General features: G+C 34.7%; 2 protein-coding genes across 5 annotated transcripts; both read right to left on the bottom strand.

Annotated features, from left to right (window-relative positions):
- Positions 1–33: 33 nt before the first annotated feature.
- On the bottom strand, positions 34–11,068 carry LOC117233024 (stress response protein NST1). 3 transcript variants are annotated; one of them, XM_033492874.1, is made up of 7 exons: positions 10,876–11,068; positions 10,037–10,094; positions 3,590–3,945; positions 3,373–3,513; positions 3,155–3,295; positions 2,749–2,904; positions 34–2,337 (listed from the first exon to the last, which is right to left on the bottom strand). In XM_033492874.1, exons 2-7 carry the CDS (start codon positions 10,071–10,073, stop codon positions 2,245–2,247), a joined length of 924 nt encoding a protein of 307 aa, XP_033348765.1. In that variant the 5' UTR covers positions 10,074–10,094; positions 10,876–11,068; the 3' UTR covers positions 34–2,244. The 3 variants fall into 3 exon arrangements, with proteins under 3 accessions (XP_033348765.1, XP_033348764.1, XP_033348766.1); XM_033492873.1 differs by lacking the exons at positions 10,037–10,094; positions 10,876–11,068 and adding exons at positions 4,882–4,971; positions 6,081–6,404; XM_033492875.1 differs by lacking the exons at positions 2,749–2,904; positions 10,037–10,094; positions 10,876–11,068 and adding exons at positions 4,882–4,971; positions 6,081–6,405.
- A 1,462-nt stretch (positions 11,069–12,530) lies between these two features.
- LOC117233020 (transcription elongation factor SPT6-like) lies at positions 12,531–19,506 on the bottom strand. 2 transcript variants are annotated; one of them, XM_033492862.1, is made up of 11 exons: positions 18,985–19,506; positions 18,830–18,917; positions 18,450–18,628; positions 18,247–18,366; positions 18,010–18,161; positions 17,687–17,924; positions 14,543–17,571; positions 13,938–14,454; positions 13,609–13,846; positions 13,117–13,516; positions 12,531–13,019 (listed from the first exon to the last, which is right to left on the bottom strand). In XM_033492862.1, the coding sequence occupies exons 1-11, from the start codon at positions 19,021–19,023 to the stop codon at positions 12,815–12,817; spliced, it is 5,205 nt and encodes a 1,734-aa protein (XP_033348753.1). In that variant the 5' UTR covers positions 19,024–19,506; the 3' UTR covers positions 12,531–12,814. The 2 variants fall into 2 exon arrangements, with proteins under 2 accessions (XP_033348753.1, XP_033348755.1); XM_033492864.1 differs by having other exon boundaries at positions 18,450–18,625.
- Positions 19,507–19,737: the final 231 nt, after the last annotated feature.

Here is a 19,737-nt window from a genome sequence, read left to right as displayed (position 1 = left end):
TCAAAGGGAATTTGTAATAAAAACAAACAAACGTAAGTGCGTGTAGGTATGTCCGTTTACTTCACACAATCAGGTTCTCTTTCACGAACACATTTATCCGAACTAAAAATTGAACAAAGAATATCAAAGGCAATCAATATATCGTTAAGAAATTGGTTTCTCGCGATATATTTCTGATCCAATAAAAATTTATTTTGCAATAATGGTTTTGCAAGAATTGATTTGCTTCTTCGCACCACTATAAGACAATTACCAAAGCTCACAAGAAACCATACGTACATATCATAACCGTATAATATATATATATACCATATATATATATATACCATCGCGTAGAAATCTATAATATTTATATATCATAACGTAGATCGAAAAAGACAATCATAACATACATACGTCGGGCATCTATATAATAATTATACGAAATACATTTTGCAAAAGATCACAACAATTATGCAAAAATAGACGTCATTCGACACGTGTCATAACTACAAGAAAAATCAAAACTTTTCGTCCTTTTCTTGACATTGCAACACGTGCCGAATTAACCGCAACACTCAGCAATGTAGGTTACAGTTATATATTCGTCGACGTAAAAGTTCTAATGCTTCTTTTTTTCCTTTCAATCTCTGTTTTTTAATTAATTTATTTTTTCTCGCGTTAACATTTCTGCAATAGCCCTTTGTAAAAATTTTTTGTGTAGTATCAATATCTAAGACCGTAGGATATCGGTTGCAATATCACTGCGACATATTTTCTTTTTACTCCTTTTATTTTGTGACGATACCGTGACCAAAGCTAAAAGTTTCCTTCCATTTGTGGTATCCCCATTATATATATACGAGTATCTTAAAAGACCGAGGAACCATCAGCTGACTATTTCATTACGCGAAGGAAAATTTCTGTGAAAACTTTGCCCTGATACGGATTTTGTTATATTTTTAAATACTTCCAGCGATGATATATAATGCGAACGAAATTAAGGCCCCTAAGCCACGGTATCCATACAAGCATAGAGGAATCAAATGTCTTTCGCTCCTCCTTTCTCTCTCTCACACTCTCACTTAAAGACTACACATTTTGACAAATAATTAAGTCATCACAGAAGCATCATATTATCATATTCAATTAGACTACATATTTCGTAAATGTTGTTGTCCTGTTAGCGCAGTAATATTACAATGATCGAGTACAAAATGGTTTTAAAGTTTTCAAGCCTAGTATAAAGCACTATTATATATATTATAAGTGTGCTTACATGTCGGCACGAACCATACACATATACTTATCATATATGTACTGTACTGTACACACATATGGTCGCAATTACCACTTACGATCTAATTTAGCGGTAGTACTCTATGATTAATCTACGAATAAAAGCAAACTTTTTAACGAACAAAAGCAGAAATCAAAAACTATGTAAGAAAAAAATGAAGGATAAAAAAAGTCTTTATCAGGAGAAAAAATTTTTTAACGTTTAACTCCGATAATCACTATGACCTTTTTTAATTTCAAATATAAACAGAATAGTTTTTTAACGGGGTAATTAATGAAATAACAACATTGTAGGTATCAAAAGAAGGAAATGTACTGAAACAAGCATTATAAAAGTTGTAAAATATTAGACTCCAACATACACAATTGATCACAAACATATAAGATATTTTTAATGCCACCTTCTAGAAGATCCACAATCGTGTAAGTGGTAGGCACATTATAACTGAAAATATTTTACATGTCCTATCTTTCAACCGAGGTTAGGATTAGGTTAAGGTTAGGGCTTACGTCTATGTATTCGTGTACATTTAAAAAAAAGAAATGAGTGTAGTTAGATAAAGACAGTGATATTCTTTGCACGAGTAGTAAGTGGGAGAAAAATAACCAGTTAATTCTCCATAATATAAACGTTTCTTTGAATCATTTTGAATGTTTTATCTAACTGTAATAAAATAAAGCCGTTAAAATTGCAAATCTCTCCAACTACGATTAAATCGCTTGCATTAAGTTCCTTAATTTTCTTCCAGCGAACGAAAATGGCACCAAGCGTAATGGAGTCTCGTAAAGCACAGCGAGTGCAACTCCTTAGTTTTAGTTTATTTCAAAATTCAAACACGTAACTCCGACGATCTATTCAGCGAGTGACTCTGCAAGCGGTAGTCAAATCCCGCTCTCCTCTTTCCCCAATTTTATAACGATGAAAAGGTATTTTAACGAGGATAGCGATCAAGAATGACGTTATGTTTACCCAGAACTGGCAGTTTCCTTTTCAGCAGGCAGGACAGATTGCTCGGACAGAGCTGCCTTATTCTGTCTTACCATCTCGGCGCGCCTCTCCTTTAGAACAAGAAAAATAGGAATGATATTTTAAGCGTAAGTTTACGAGATTCAACTATTCTAAAATAATGTTTAAATGTATCATGCTAGAGGTGATATTAAGCTAACATCCATCAGGTATAGTAGCTCATAAATGCAGGATCATGCTGAAAAGAAAATGATAAAAAATTAGATATATAATTATACATAATATAACTGAATTCCTATGAGGAATATTTTCTGCAACATAATATGACAAAGCACGATTAAAATTCATTAAACGTTCTAATGATAACCGTATGCTACTGAAGTTCATAAAATTTCTACTGAAACTCAATCAACGAAACGGGTATAATATAAGCCAATATCTCATGGTGGTAGGAGGTGAGAGACAATAAGAATATTGAATCAACAAAAAGAGGGCGAAATTACATGCTGGCGAATAGCCTGCACACGACGTTGAATCTCTCGCTGTCGGTTCTGCTCCGCAGTAGAAACCCTCTTGTCAAATTCGAACTTTTTCACCAGAAGTTCTCTCGTGGCGCACTCATCCGCCATCTGACGCACTTTTGCTATCTTCACAGTGTTCTAAACGACCATTTCAAATTCCCTTATTGGGTAACATTGTCGACAGTGTGTAAGAAAGGATTTCCACTAAGAAAACAACCAAGTTTGGAAAACTACATTCCCGTGTACTCGTGTTTTCAAAACTTGACCAAAACAGGTGTTACTTCTACAGAAGCGAGAAATCCTTCCTGGTAGTTGCCAAAACAATCTAATAGAAAACCCATAAAACTAATACAAAAGTCTAAGTTAATGAATAATGCATACGACTTACATGAATGCGCAGCTTCTCTTTCTGTTCGCGTTCAATATTCTGACGGCGTTCGTGAGCTTGATCTAACTTGCCTTGAATCTGAGATTCAAGTTGTTGCACACGCTCGGTTAGTCCTTGGCGTACGCGGGCAACTTGCTCCTCCTAATAATAAAAAAATGAGATTAAATAATATATAAAAGGATATTTTATTTTACTAATCAATAATATCGAAGACTGACATGTTCTTTTAGACGATCCAGCATCCTCTTAATATTCTCGTCCCGTTGAGCGGCGGCAGTTTTCAGCTTTTCTTCAACGGCACAACGAACCTCCTGAGTCTGCTGTTCAAGGCTCAAGCGAGTTTTCTCTACACTTTCTAACTATAATCAAAAATAGAAAAAACATGATAACATTTATTCGATGAATATATGCAAATAAAGGAAGATCTCAACTAACGTGCTCTTTCAACTTGTTTTTCAGTTCCGCAATGTGCGCCTCTCGCTTCTCTTCTGTATTATTCATCTTAGCATCTAAAGATTCACGCGTCGCAGCAATGAAAGCAGCGCTAAGTTCATCTTTTTTGCGAGCTGCCTCTTCAATTTTGCTAAGCTTAGCAGCAAGAGCAGCAAGTTTATGAGCTTCCAAAGAAAGTCTTCTTTCCTCCGCTGCTCGAAGCTTGTCTTCAATAGCGACTTGTTGAGTCGGACTTGTCTGTGGGGGTGACGGTGCTCTCTTCTGTACTGTTGGCTCTGCTAAGATTACCTCATAGCACAATCCACCTTTGGACTTCTCTTGGCATCGAATCTCAGTTGCTATAAACGCGTTAATAAGCAAAATGTATCGGTAAATATATTGTTAATTTCAAATCCTTGGAATTAGTCAGAATTATTAATAATATTTGCTTCAATATATTAAACATACTAACTTGAGTACAATTTTACAAATTAAAAACAATTATTCAAATGTTAACATAATTGAAGAATTAATTTTCATTAAATCAACCAATTGCGTAAGTGCAAAACAAATTAATTATCGCTACTCGTAACGTAGCAAAAATCTACATACGCATAACGACGGGATGGTAAACCTTCATGATTCATTAATTATTTTACGCGTCCCCCATCGAGCGCAAGGTGCAATTAAAAACATCCAGTCCCCCAGGCCGGCGAGACACAATCCACTTTGGCGGAAGATTTCTCGATCCCATTCATCTCGGGTTCGCTTCGAAGTGCACGAGTTACGGAAGTATGACTCAGACCACAAGAAGGAAGGATCGATCAGCCCACGAGACGATTGTCTCTAGGCGCCGCGACGTCTAGCGTCGGCACACGCACCTTTCAGCGGCCACCCTACCGTACACCGCAACGGAGCGTTCTCCGACATTCGCCGCCTTCGATTTATAATTCACCGGCGACATATTGGCGACTATTCGACTCGAGTTCGTTGCACTTTGCAGCGAGCGCAATTTGCACGGAAAATCGATCAAAAGGTTGTGCAATTTTCAATCGATAAAATACCGTCTAGCAAGCAATAACATATAAAATAACAAGGATATATCGTTAAACGATAAAGCTTTCTACTTTCTTTCCACATCATCGACTTTATACGGTTCTTGAGTAAAAGTCAAGCGCTGTTAATTAAACTTAATTCAAACGCGATTAAGCGTCCGATTACGTAGGTACTGGTGCAATTCGAAAGTTAATGGATCGACGGCAAGACTCGTTAATTAAAAAACGACGTATACTCACTGATGAACTTTACTTTCTTCGGTTGCTTGGTTCGCGGTTTTCCTTTGCCGCTGGGCTTCTTGAAGGGCGCATTGCCCCTTCTGCCTCCCGCTTCGAAAATTGAGAATCAATGAGTGTCGTATTACCGTAGGGACCAGGGAAATAGGAATCGTGTTTTAATTAACGGGAAATCGATGCAACCGTCTCCTATCGGTTAACAAAGGTCAACAAAGCCAAGGGTGGCCATCTTGGGCCGCACCCCGATCGTAGCGAATTTTGTGGAAGCTTTCCTCATGGAGCACATTCGTACCGACTATTTCTTAAATCTGTATAGGTATCTGCACAAGCTCAACATAAGTCAAGATTTAAGATGGGAAATATCGATTCGATCAAATTACCGTGCTTATTGTGTTAAAGTATACGCCAAGCTTTGAAAATAATAAAACAAAAATAATATTAACACACCAAATTATGTAATATTGAGTTATATAAAAAATATAATGGAGAATAATGATGCTACCGGTGTAATAAACTTTTGATGTGGATAGTAATATCGATGATACACGAGTACACTACGAGTACCAATTGGTAGAGGGTAGAGAAATTGATCGAACTGCAGGTACCTAAGATAATACGATACCAACGTGATATCGACCACCGTAGACTGCGGTAAAAATACACCGACCATCAAGTTCAAAAAACATGTATTTAAAAGGAGAACGTTTGAGGGATGTTCGAGGAGGAAATCGTCACGTTTCTTTGTGCCTCAAAGTTATTTAAACATAACATATTCGAACCTTGTCAAAAGCAAAAGGAGTTATTGATAATTTACATTTTTTTTAATTGAAAAAATCAAGGCAGGTAAGACGAATAAAATAAACAAGGAGTTGTTACAGAATTGATTTAACGATCGCGATATCAAAGGTAGTAAGTAGCGAGAATGAATAGAGGTGAAAAAATTCCACGTAAAACTGCATGCAACGATACCATATAAAATTAGATTAAAAGAAATGTCTGGTCACGAATTTAGCGGATCACTTCGATCGTAGGAGTCATTCACCGCGATATCGACTCCTCCTCCCCTACTAGTTCTCTGCATAGCCCGCAAATGAATTACCATAGAAACAAAAAGATAAAAAATAAAAGAAGAAAATACGAAGATCGGTTGCACATCCTCCTTCCTAGCAAAGACGACAATTTTTATCAAATAAAGAACTCACCTACGATGCCCAAAGGTGCTTTGCAGCTGTGACAGAAGCACTGCAGCACTGAATCGCGCACAAGACCGATCAGCATATTTCTAGCGTTTGTTTACTCGCTGCTGCCCGCGAATCGTGGTCCGTATTTAGCGAAATTAAAGAGCTTGGCGAAAACGGCTACGAGAATGAAAAAAGGGAGCGCAGAAGAGTCGGCGAGAGGACACGTCCAACGAGCAAGAAGAAAGGCCGGAAGTGGCTGAACTCGTATCTGGGGCGGTGGCTGGAGGGCGACTGATCCGTACAGTGCGCCACGACGCCGGGCGTCGCTCAATATCCACCGACTGGCGCCTCTTGCGCCCCTAGTCGTGGCAGACCACTCCCCACTGCAGCGAGTAGCCTACCCGACGACAAGCCACCCTTCCACCTCTACTAACCTCCAACCTCCAACCTCCACCTCGAGCAACCTTAACATGCCTATATCGTGGACCCGGCTGCCGGTCGCTAGGCACGTGTGGAAGCTACGTGGAGGCGTAAAATACCATCTGTCTAACTCCAACCACCGTCAAGCTTCTTATACTTTGACTCAACCTCGTACCACCAGCCTGCTGATCAATGGACGATATCTTCTTATCACGATCTTTGCCACATTCCGCAGTTTGTCGAAGCGTAGTCCCGCGTTTAATTTTTGCTATGTTAGAATTAGTAAGAATTAAAGTTAGAATTAGATCATTATCGAAAATATTGAAATTGAATTTCGTTTAACTGTAGCTGGAATATCTATCATCGAAGATATGGTAGTTCTTACACATATAATCGATAGATTTCTTTCGAACATTTTCTTTTGTATAACTGATAGAATTGTAAGAAAATGTAGTGAAATAATATCGTAATATTGTACAGAGATGAGATTACAGTATCTAAAGATCTTTGAGTTAATCATTTTCCCGCAGCATATCGATTTGAAAGTTTGCGAATATTTTATATAACCGGCGCCCTATTTCGCAACTATAAATCAAGCCCTACCGCTCGCTAGATCCTGCCCTTGCTTGGTTGCGACACCGAGGATGCGATCTTCGAACTGACGACTTTGCAGTATGCGCCTTGAAGAGCATTTGTAGAGTGCTGAGAAACCTTGTTTCGATTGTTCCGGTATCTGTGTTAAGCACTTCTACTTGAATTTACTTGAACCCTCGGAACACACAAAAGCCTCTTAATTTCCTGACATTTGATAAAACTTCAACTTCGACTTTATTGTTATATTTCTTCGATCGACGTAGAACGTGATTTCGTTTCGCGAGGAATAATTCAGTCGTTCACCCACCCCTCATATCTAAACGATCCATCAATATTTTTTGCCCTTCTCGATAGCTCTACATTGACACTCGAAATAGATTGCTCTTTTTACGAAACTGTATCTTCTGTTTTGTCTATGGACACACCCTTCGTATCTTCGGATCCGACTGACCGTACATCGTATTCATCTTTTTTTATCCTCTGTGGTTATTTTTCGCAGTATTTTAATAATCCCACGAATTGGTAAAATCGGTCGAAACAAATGTAGAAAACAATACTAAAACAAATCGGAGCCAGAAAATGTAGGACGCAAACGATACTCGTTGTTCCGTAAACTTTTCCATTTGACAGAAACGATCGAACAATTGCAATGTCGGAACTCCGTGACGCATTACAATCGAAGGATATGCCGTAAAATGAATGAATCTCCTACACGTGGATCGATATCGTGGAATATTTTCAGAACTCGGAACGAGGGAACAGGCGATGTTAATAATGCAGTCGCCCCTTTTTCTACTGGTCACGAACCGTGGTAAATTGCGCAGAAATCGGAGTGACGTATTCTAATGGAAGTACCTCGAAACCGAATCTCGCCGTTTGCCAAGGATTCTTTTTAAATTTCAACCTTTCTGATATCTTCATTTAAATCTCACTGTACAGCTGACAGCAGATGATACTAATACTATTACATTTCCCTTGTACACCAAAGAAAATCATTTTATTCTCAAGCAAATAAATAATAAGTAACAACTGCCCGATAGCAATTCGTTAAAAAATCTATTTACCCGAAGAGGAAAAGGAGATCCATGGAATGTCTCGATCTCATACGATGTTTAATGAGTTTCACTCGCTCGTTACGTTTAATTGGATGATTTAAAGAAGCGTTAATGAAAAGAAAGACAAGAAATAGAAGTAAAAGTTGTAGTTGACCAGTCAAGAAAGGTGCATCGTTTTAAAATATGGTTTATCGTCGCATACCCTTTAAGGTAGGAAGAAATTCAACGGTGAGTTTCACCGAGGGAAATCACTTATGGACATTTCATCCGATATATCTTGCACCAGACAATCAGATTAACCTACGCACTTCGATGTTACCATGTGTACGCTGTTTAAATACTACCGAGAGTTAACCGAACTGCTCTCTTTCACGCGTGTAAGAGAAACTTGAATCTCATCCTTCGGTACGACGAGAGAAGCCGATCTGAAAAGAGCGAGGAGCGAGGCTTCAAATCGCACGCTAGCAGCTGACACAGCGTTCAATTGTGAAACAGCATTATTTATCGATACACAACACTTATGCGGGTCCCGTTACACCATGTACAGTCCGATAATGAAAGATCAATACAATCACTTTCCATATAATTATTCGCATTGCGAAATTACAGATAGCTATAGAATTGTCGCATTCAATTAATACATAAAAAAATCTTAACCCATGGAGCACGTATGTTTCGTTATATGTATCTTACATTATATTCCATTCTGTAAAAAATTTAGAACAAACCTGGAGATAGGTTGTAATGCAATGATTATTTTTTAAATTTCATATAATCCATCGTTTGATCATTTTTTAAATTTCATATAATCTTTTGATAATTTTTTAAATTGTGTTTAACTCATCATTGTATCATTTTTCTATATTTTATTTAATCGGTATTGACTATCAAAGCCTTCCAGAGGAAAAAAAATGTTCAGCTCCAATATGACAATCATAAAAAGTCACGCTCATAAATATTGACTCTACAGTTACAAGGAAACTTTAAATTACGTCTGAACTAATATATCAAGCAATCTTAAGAGCTGAAGTATATAATATAACTATAAAAAGAACAAAATGTGAAAATACAACAATTTATCATGTTTAGATAGAATAAATACTCTATTTGCACAAATATAAAAATATCGCAACAGCGATTTACTGAAGAAACACATTTTTATATATTAAAATTGCTGGTAGTTGAGAACCACTGAAAGGCGTTCAAGCACTGCAGTTGAGACAAGCTGCAGTTGCCACGGTGAAGTGCAGGCTGCACTTCTCCGAGGACGCCAATGGAGGGCTCTGACCTCTTCTCAGCAACTATCTACTTTTCGCTGCCTTAGGGTGTGTTCCTACTGCCATCTAAATTGCCTTCCTAATTAACGATCCTTTGTCGTACTGACTTTGTCATCCAAAAGTGTAAAAATCGTATTACATACAATTCACGACTACCTTTTTATTCGACACGGAATTTTGGCTCATTGCTCGTGGCGATTTACGAAACTCGACAGAACAATGACTGGAAGAAAGTCGTCGTTACAAATATATAAATATGTATATAGGTGTATCGAACTATCGTATCGTAAATAACATCGTTGACGTGTAGTACATACTGATTGTAGAAGATCGAACAATGTATACATGTATATACTTAACGTGCATGGAATGTATATTTGATAAAATATATTCATTACTTTCTTAAAATAAGCTATCAATTTGGATAAATAACAATAAGAAACGTAAACATATTATGTATTATATATAAGATGTATAATGTACATGTCACGTATATATTGTATACCTTATCGCAATTCTTTGTTAATACTCAAGATAGTATGATATAGATCACAAATATCTGGAGTTAACTGGAGAAATTGTTATAGGAAATAATCGATTAATATCTTTGTTCAAAGATTTCATCACTTACATTCGTTGTTAACAGGCGACTCAGTAGCCGTAGCCATTGCTGCCGTAGCTGTATATCACTGTAAAAGAATATCTTTCATTTTATAAACTGAGTTTGAAAAAAGCTAGATAGTATTTTTTGCGAATATTTATTTCTTGTTTCATGTAAACTACATTAACTTTCATACATGTTTTGCAATTTCTAATGTAATAATCCCATCTAGAAAGTTCATTTCAAACAAAGGAGGTATATAAGGAAACTATATGCTATTTATATTGTGGCCAAATTCCTCAAGGATCGAAAAGATTTTATTCCTGGAAGAAGTGTCTTATAATACACCTGTATACCATGAAAGGGTAATAACTTTCTAGGAAAAGACAAGGCATTATTGCGTGTTATTCTTACATAAACGAAGTAAACGGTATTTGAAATTATTCGAAGCTGTCTGTACGATGTACAGTATATAGAGTGCAATGAACCAGCCTCACGAATATATGTCAAATTTACTTTGGCTTGACGTTCAGTGACTTCACGAAAAATCGTTTTCAGTATTCTCTTCTATATTTTACGAAAAATATTATAATAAATTTATTTAAATACAATCACGGAAAGTCGAAGTTACGATTACTTCTACGCATGATCGCGTTCGAAAAAACGTACTGCAGTCACGCTGTAAATCGAATGCGGAAGATGTCGATTAGGGTTATTATACAAAAACAACAGCACTCTCTTTGTTTGGTATTGAATATTGATTAAGCATACACTAGAATAAGCGGTGTCTCTTTGTTCGTACTCGGTGGCGTCCCTTTATCACCTCGTGAGCTTACCGTCATAAATTGGAAATAAACAAATTAACTTACCTGTTTTCCCTTTAAAAGAATAAATAAGTAATTATTGAAGAGTAAAAGTAGATCCTGCGACAGGAACAATCACGCACGCACTTGACAATGCTAGGACTGCTAAGAGATCTGGACGGTCGGTGGACTTGCTGGCTTGCTGGCTGCTTTTATTGCGACATGCAAGTATCTCTGTGTATTTCAGCGATTCACACTGGTGAACGTTCGGCTACACATACGACATATACGTACATTTTGTCAAAGTGCTCGAACATTCGTGAGTTCTCATTGGTTAAACTAAGTGATCGGTTCATCGAGATTGGTTCGTTTGAATTTGAAGCGTTGGCTGAATTGTACCAGGACGTGTCACGCGGGTCTTTTACTACGCATTCGCAGTACCGTTTTCATTGTTTAAAAGATAACCATTGTAAATACAATGTACTTAAGCAAGGTAATCACAGTTTCCTTAATGTATTCTATTCATATTTACGTTATATCACATTATGTCTTATTAAGATATGTTTGTCATTATTTATCATAAATACATAATTCGATAATATTTAATTATATACTTATGAATTTAAAAGACCTAATGATTTTATTGAATTGCTTATAATTATCGCGAATCATTTTATGCAATTTCTATGATTAAAATATAATTTATAATAAATAATCTATAATAGTACAGTGGAAGCATTGTGAAAATACATGCATTTATATTTTTGACTGAAACACAGTCACACAGTTCAAAAAAGATTCATTTTGGATGAATCATATGTCTGCATCTCCAGCAACGTGCGTACCAATGTGTGGGAAGTTATGACCGACGACCGTTGTGCGACCATCAGAACGTAAAAATCCGTTCCAAATATGGTCGAGTCGTTATAACTGGTTTCGATGATTTTACGAGAAAACGCCATATATTCGTTAAGATTTTAACTAATCATTATTACTTTTATTTCTATTTATTACTGAAAAATGTGAAAATTTTGTTTTATTTTTCTTTATAGTAAGTAGCCAGTTTACATTATTAAAATCATGTCAGTCAATTATGCAAACCATTATGCAAAATATTTAATAAAATGCATGTATATGTTTCATATATATTCTGTTTTATAACTATAAAATAATCTTTAAAACAAAGGAACATGCTTTTTTTGTGTACTAAGTATGATTATTTATACATTATCAAATTTTTTAATATATATTGAAAGTATTTTTTAAATATATATTATTGTTATATACATTAAACAATTATTAAAAATCAATCAAAGTCAAAATGATGACGTTTGTAACTATGATCATTAGTTTATGAAGGGTTGGAAAGAAAGAACATTTTACTTAACACATGTTTAATGTTTCTAATCTTTTATAATAAAATATATATCAAAATTGCATGTGCCTAGATTAATACATCAATAGTAAGTCAATTATTATACAAATAAAATTTATACATATATTTTTGAATTAAGGCAGTATCTGTGTTTGAATAATTTATGGAACTAAATGGTAATATGATATATTTGAGCAAATATAGACAGATATATTGTATAGAATTGATAGTTTGGAGATGTAATATCATTGAGGTAGAATATTTCAAACATTATGTACATATAAAGAGGGAAAACAACATTTGCTTGATATGTTTTGCTAAACTGAAATATAAAATTGGCATTAAGTCAATTCTGTTAATTTCCTCCTTTTATTTATATACATTAGACACTTCTCGATCAAACATTCGTAACAAAAATCTCAGAAAAGATTCTATAAAAAGTGTATAATTTGTACTAGTAATAAATATTTGATATAGAAAACGCTTTGTGCCAATTGGCAGAAAATAGAACCATACACATTTATGGTTTACCTAACTCTTTTTCTTTTGTTAATAAAGTATACTCTATTCAGTAGAGTATTGTTTCAAATAACCAATTGTTCTAGCTACATATACATGTAAAACATATGATTACCAACTTTCATCATATAGGGGAGTACCATCTCCACTTAGAGACATACTCCGGGGACTAGAATTTGTAAATGGAGTTTCTCTAGGAGATTTATAAGACGGAGTACGAGCAGATGGGGTTCTATTGCGCGGAGTTGCTCTCCCATTTTGAGCTTCCTGATTTCGTGGTGTTTTTCTAGATTCATTGTATCTTGGAGTAGTATTACTAAAATTAGAAAATGAATATTTCATTATGATTTTGATATATTTTGATATATTATGATTTCATTGATTTTTGATATATTTTGATATAGACAACTTACAATTCTTTTGAAGATTGCTTTGATCGAGCCCATGCTTCCGCCGCTTTTGTCCAATTCGTTGCATCAGAAGTACTAGAGACAGATCTATGTGATCTTGCAGTTCTATGTGAATTTGAATTCATTGCTGGAGGAATTGGTTGTAAGAATGGTCCTTGAGAGTGATTAGGTGTTTGTGGATGATGGGGCGTGTGGTGTGGTGTATGGTAGGGGGTCATAAACGGAGTTTGGCCGGAAGGTGTATAAGGCGTACTTCCATACATTCCATAGTTATTAACACTAGCAGCTCCTGGAGTGTATGGTGGATAATGATGTGGAGTTTGATTTGCTACTTTTGAGAGTGAATGTAACAAGTGGTGTGGCATATTCTGTGCTACCCTCTGTATTGTATCTGGATTCACTCCTGAAAAAAAAAAGAAACAGACAAAAAGGAAGTTAATTTCAGTAGAATAAAAATTATCATAGGATCTAAATTCTTAGTAATATGAGACTCACCATTCAGTCCTGGAGTACCATTGTATGGTGTTCTGGAAGTCATAGTTCCATGTGGAGTACCAGGTGTAGCTTGTCCTGGTATAGGATCTCTAAAGTGTTCTTTGAACCAGCGGAACAAGTCATTTATTCTACTAAACATTTGACCTCTAAATCGAAATCCATCAGGCATTACAGTAACATATTCATGACGGCAACGAATTCGTGGTAAATACGAAAGTAAAAATTTTCCAGGATAATTCTAAAATGTATAACAAAAAATATTAATTTAATTGAAAAATAAAAATTTTGAAGTAGGAATATAAGCAAATATTAAATATTTTCGAACATACTTTAGCTGCAGACACAATATATGGTATCCCTCCAGGATTTTGCTTCTTCTGTTCCTTCAAAATTTCTTCTGCTTTATCTTTAATGCCTTCTACACTTGTTTTGTAATATTTAAAATCTAAAAGTTCCGAAGTATAAGCAGCCATCGGATTAATATGTCTAGCGATAATTTCATCCAAATCTTCGAATTCTTCATTGCCAATCCATAAACTGCGACCCAAAGAAAATGTATTTTCTTTGCCTTCTTCCCTTATATCAATATGTTGATAAATATTTTCTGTGACTTTCCATGTTACGGTCAAATGATCGGATCCCTTACTGCTAGGTCGTATTATTGCTTCCCCTTGCTTCATAGTTAACATTAACTTTTCAGCTTCTGCAAAACTTATATTATGGAAACTAGGATGAATTATAACACGTTTTACATAAGTTTGTCGTTGCTGCAATTTCTTAGCATCCTCCTCTGTTTTCGTATCTTTTTCTTCTGCCTCTGCTTCATAATAAACGTCTCGCTGAGGTCTAAAAAGAATACACGTAAAATATTAATTGAGGAACTTGTTGAAATGATTATAAATAAAGTTATTATAATTATTTGTTGATACTTTACCTCCATTCGTGATTTTTATCAATAAGATCACTCGTCTTGCTAGTACATTCGACACTAAATCGTTCTACTTCGATCTTAATTATGCGACAATGAATTACTTGTCCGACACGTACTCTTTCCTCTGGATTAGCGACATGTTTATCAGACAGATTTTTTACGTGAATATATCCAGATATTCCATTATCCAACCTTAAACGAATTCCAGTTGCTTTTCCCGGACATGCACCGGCATCAAAATGATTCCATACCTCGGACAATTCTGGAAAATCGTTTTTCAAGCAAAATGGGCATTGCCATAATCCGGTTTCATCATTTCGAACAGGATTCGCTTGATCTAATTGATCTCCTTGAGGTCTTCTATGACTTATACCAACAACTGTTGCCAAAACTAATTTACCGACATAGAAAGTTTCCGGAGTTTCTTTAGTCAAAATATCAAATAATTTTTCAGTATTTAGAGATTGGTAAGGTACACGGAGGTCTTTGTATCTACAGTTCAGTTCAGCTCTTATATCGTAAAGAGTAATGCACTTGTTTCCAAAACCCTGTCTTTCAAGCTCCTCTGCAAATGCATCCAAATCTAAATCTTTTAATCTTTCTGGTGATTCAAGAATTTCTTCTAGGGCACCAGCAGGATTTGCATCTTCATCATCATACTCTAAAGCATCTACTGCCATTTTTCTTGCCCATTCATATGTCTCTGGATGTACACGTGAGCCATCTAGTACTTCTACATATGCCTCTGTGCTATCTCCTAAACTATTTGTATCAATTTTAATAAAACCAGCACAATTAACAAATACTTTAGGTCCCATATGACATGCTGTTATAAGCTGTGTTCTATTTTCTAGTCTCTGATTAGTTTGTTTCAAAATCTTAATGAGAGCCTGTCCTTTTCTAGGTCCTAAGCCACACACAAATTGTACTAGGTTCGCTGTATAAGGCTGCTGAACTGCTTTATTTAAATCTACTCCTACTTCATTTATACGATTTATAAATTCCAAATATAAATTTTCTATAAGATCATCTTTAGGAAGTTGATCTTGCAAAGGATGATATTTAAGGCACAGAATTTCTTCATCTATGGTACACAACTGAGAGAATTCTAATAGAGGATCTTGTATTCTTCTTGCTAAAGATATAGCTTGTCTTAATACTTCTGGATAATCTCTGAACTCAGATATACCTCTGTTACTATTTGCATAAACTTTAGTAAGTTCATTGTCACATATTTCCACTGGGATTGTAGGAAATTGTTCTTCTTCTGCAAGATTAGCTATGCATTCTTTTATATCAGATACTATCATTAATGCTTCTCTAGATTCACCACTTACTACCACAACATGTGGTTTCTTTGTGGCAATAAAATTTTTGATTCCTAGTAAGTCTACCTCTTTCAATATCTTTTCATTTTCCCTAAAACTATTTTTACGTTTCAATAAATGCGGTAATCTTAGGTAATCAGTACATTCTCCTTCTGGAGAAATTATGCAAGTAAAGGCTGCTTGAGACGGATCAGGCACATATGCCAAACCCATCACACGAATTCCTTTGCTAGTATTCCAATCTTCGTCATCTTCATCAGGAAATTCACAAGTATATGGAGCAATTTTTATCCAATTGTACATTTTGCGGCAACACGCTTTCATAACGCATTCTTTTGCTTCTAACAAAAGATTGGATCTCAATTCTTTTTTCAATTGAGGTATAATAATCCGATTTAAAGCTATTTCAACACTACCGGTTCTTAATGCATTCCAATCTTGGACACTTTTACTAAATTCGTCCCTATAATATAGTTGCTTTATTTCATTGATATAATTATTGCTAGTATTTCCTTCTATCATGTCACTAAAGTAAAGTGTAATTAATTTATCTTCTTCTGCTACAATTAGTTTTAAGAATTGATCACCAACAAGATCCCGTACAGGCTTATTTTTAAGATATTTTAATCCATAAATGGCATGCCCTTCATCTATCTCCTTTATTCCTTTTTTAGTTGGTTTTACGGATACTTTTGCTCTTTCCATATACATTTCTCTAACACATTTACGAACTAATGGTTCGTGCGCCAACTGAATCGCAACCATTAATTGTGCAGCTTTAACTACTTCGTCACTTGTCGTAAATATTGCAGAACAAAATTCATTTGCTACTATTGCAGGTTCTATTGGATCTTGATCTACTTCATGACGTTGATAATTGTCTCGAAGATTTTCAGCAAAATGCTCGGGTGAGAGACCAAATCTTTTAGTAAATCCGTCTAATCCAGCTTTTCTGCAAATATAGTAAGGACCTTTTCTAACTGGCTGCTTTAATGATTCGTCTATTTCTTCTTCTTCATCCTCTGCATCAGGAATTTCAGATAGATCTCCATTTTCTTCAGCTTCTGCAAGTCGTTGCTTTCTTTTTTCCAATTTAGCTTTCCTTTGTGCTTGTTTTTCCTTCTTATGTGCAATTTCTTGCATGGATGACACATCCTGATTATAATACAACATAAAATGTTGATAAATATCATTTAATTCTTCAAAAGTATGAGCATTTTTAAGTCGTTCAATATCATTGTCCTTAATAACTCGTATGTTGTCGGGTAATGGAGCATCAGGATTTTTCATAATCTCATCTAATTGAAAATTCCTCATCTTCTCAAAGAGTTTCAATAAATTTTCTTTTCTTTGTTTCAGATAGCACCATTTTACGTCAAACTTATAAATTTTCCACAAATCGTTGATGTTTAACTCTGGCAACACATATTCTTTTCTATAAAATGCAATAAACGGAACTTCGAAGTTCTGATTACGCATAAAATCTAAGGCTTTCTTAATTTTGCCGATTGTTTGCGGACCCTTTTTAGCTCTTTCTTTGGCTTCTTCATTTAGATGAGAATCTTGTATTGAAATTGTTGGTTGACAGAATGCCTGTTTATATATCCATTTGGCTTCAAGATCTAATTCATCCGAACCTTCCACTGTAGGTATAATGGGAACAGCGCGAAGTTGCATGCGTTCAGGAATGTCTGTAGTACGAATCTAAAATAGACAAAAGTTATAATAGTATATATATATATATATAATGTTATATAAATATAATATTAAATTTAATTACAATCACTGATGATAAATTAAAATTAATTCGAATTATTACCTCATTGTCTACATCGGTGAAATGTCCGCGTATAAGTTCACTGGGTTCATATACTTCAAAAATACTTTTCCTTGTACTCTTTCTCTTAAGATGTTTTTTTGATGGCCTTGGGCGGTTTCCTATCTCGCCATGAATATATTCATCTTCGTCTTCCTCTTCAAACGCATCCTCTCCATATTTTCCAAATTCGTCATAATCAAAATCAATGCCAAAAATATCTTGGGCTTCTTGCAATGCACTATAATAAAAATATAATAAAAAAATAAATAACTATATCATAATGAAATTTTATAGTTTATTTTAAGAATAGAAACAGTACTTACGCATCTGAAAATACAGGTCTTTTCTTTTTCCTCTTTTCAGTTATGGGTATTCCATCACCATCCACAATAAAATCGTCTTCATCATCACTTTCTTCCTCACTATACCCTTCCGCTTCACCTCTATGGCTAACTTCACTTCTTTCTTCATCTTCCTATATAGCAAAATGAGAGTAGTTAATTTTTTTAAATTAGTAAATTACTAAATAATTCAAATATACATTCTATTTAAAAACTTACGTCTCCAGAACCTTGAAACAATTCGTTGGCAATAGCATCTCTTTCATCATTTATTTCTCTTTCTTCTTCCACTTCTGACTCTTCATCTTGTATTCTACGTAAACGCTTAAAACGACGTTTCTAAAAAATGATATAATATTTAAAAAATTGTATCAAATATAAATTTGAAATATTTTATATAGTTTTTTTTCAGCTATATATACCCTTTCAACTTTAACTCCTAAATTTTCTTCAAGTAGGTCATAATCGTCATCTTCTAAACGATCATCAAAATCTTCATCATCACTTTTTTTACGTTTTCTAGAATTATCACTATCCTCGCCATCATTATCATCATCGATAGAATTATCATCAATAAGTCCTGGAACTTCTCCTTCATCTTCTAAATATTAAACGTACATATAATTTAAAGGAAGATGTTTTTAAGTATTAGTAAATATTAATTTACATATTATTAATGATGTATAAATCTTGATTCTAATATTTAATGTATTCTAAAGTAATAATGTATTTTCTAGAACCTTCAAAAGCTTTGAAAGAAGCAGTAACTAAATACTTGTTTGTATCAAACATTTTCATATACCTTCATCATCATCTTCATCCTCACTGTCTTCCATCTCTTTTAATTTTTTAAGTTTTTTCTTTTCTTTAACATCAAGTTGGTCCTCCTCCTACGAAATCATGAAACATTAGATTCTATGTTTACAAATGGCCGTATTGAATCATTTTATTACTTACCTCACTTTCTTGTGCTTCAATGTCCAAATAATCTGCCATCTTCTATTAGAAATATAAGAATTTTTCGAAAAAATATATAACAATATCAATAACAAAGAGCAATAACAGACGGAAGAATCCTATTATGGTGTAGGAAGTAGTGATGACATCAGTACAGCTGTTTAATACTGCACATCTACGGATACTGTGATCGTAAACTTCCTGAAACTGCCGTGGTGGGGGTAGACGATTCTTTGTAGCATAGTTCCTTAATCCGCCGCTGCAGTACTATAAATAGCGGCTCTGCGATCGAGTTATAAGTAGTTTTATATAAACAATTATAAAAACAATTTTATAGTTAACCTTTGTATTTCGGACATTTTTTGGTGTACTCACCAGAAACTCTGGCATATTTTTATAGTGAAACTTATTGAAAAAAAAGTTTTGCTTTGAAAGAAGAAAATTACAAGTTCCTTAATCCGCCGCTGCAGTACTATAAATAGCGGCTCTGCGATCGAGTTATAAGTAGTTTTATATAAACAATTATAAAAACAATTTTATAGTTAACTTTTATATTTCGGACATTTTTTGGTGTACTCACCAGAAACTCTGGCATATTTTTATAGTGAAACTTATTGAAAAAAAAGTTTTGCTTTGAAAGAAGAAAATTACAAGTTCATATGAATCCACTCACAACTCGACTGCAGCGACTTAATTTTGGCGGAAGATACAAGAACTTCATAAAAGAGGTCTACCCCATCATGAGAGTTCTTG

The sequence above is a fragment of the Bombus vosnesenskii genome, unplaced genomic scaffold, assembly GCF_011952255.1.
Source record: "Bombus vosnesenskii isolate JDL3184/JDL3185 unplaced genomic scaffold, Bvos_JDL3184-5_v1.1 scf7180000013294, whole genome shotgun sequence".
In the NCBI taxonomy this organism is placed as follows: Eukaryota; Metazoa; Arthropoda; class Insecta; order Hymenoptera; family Apidae; genus Bombus; species Bombus vosnesenskii.
This window is presented reverse-complemented; position numbering and strand designations above follow the sequence as displayed.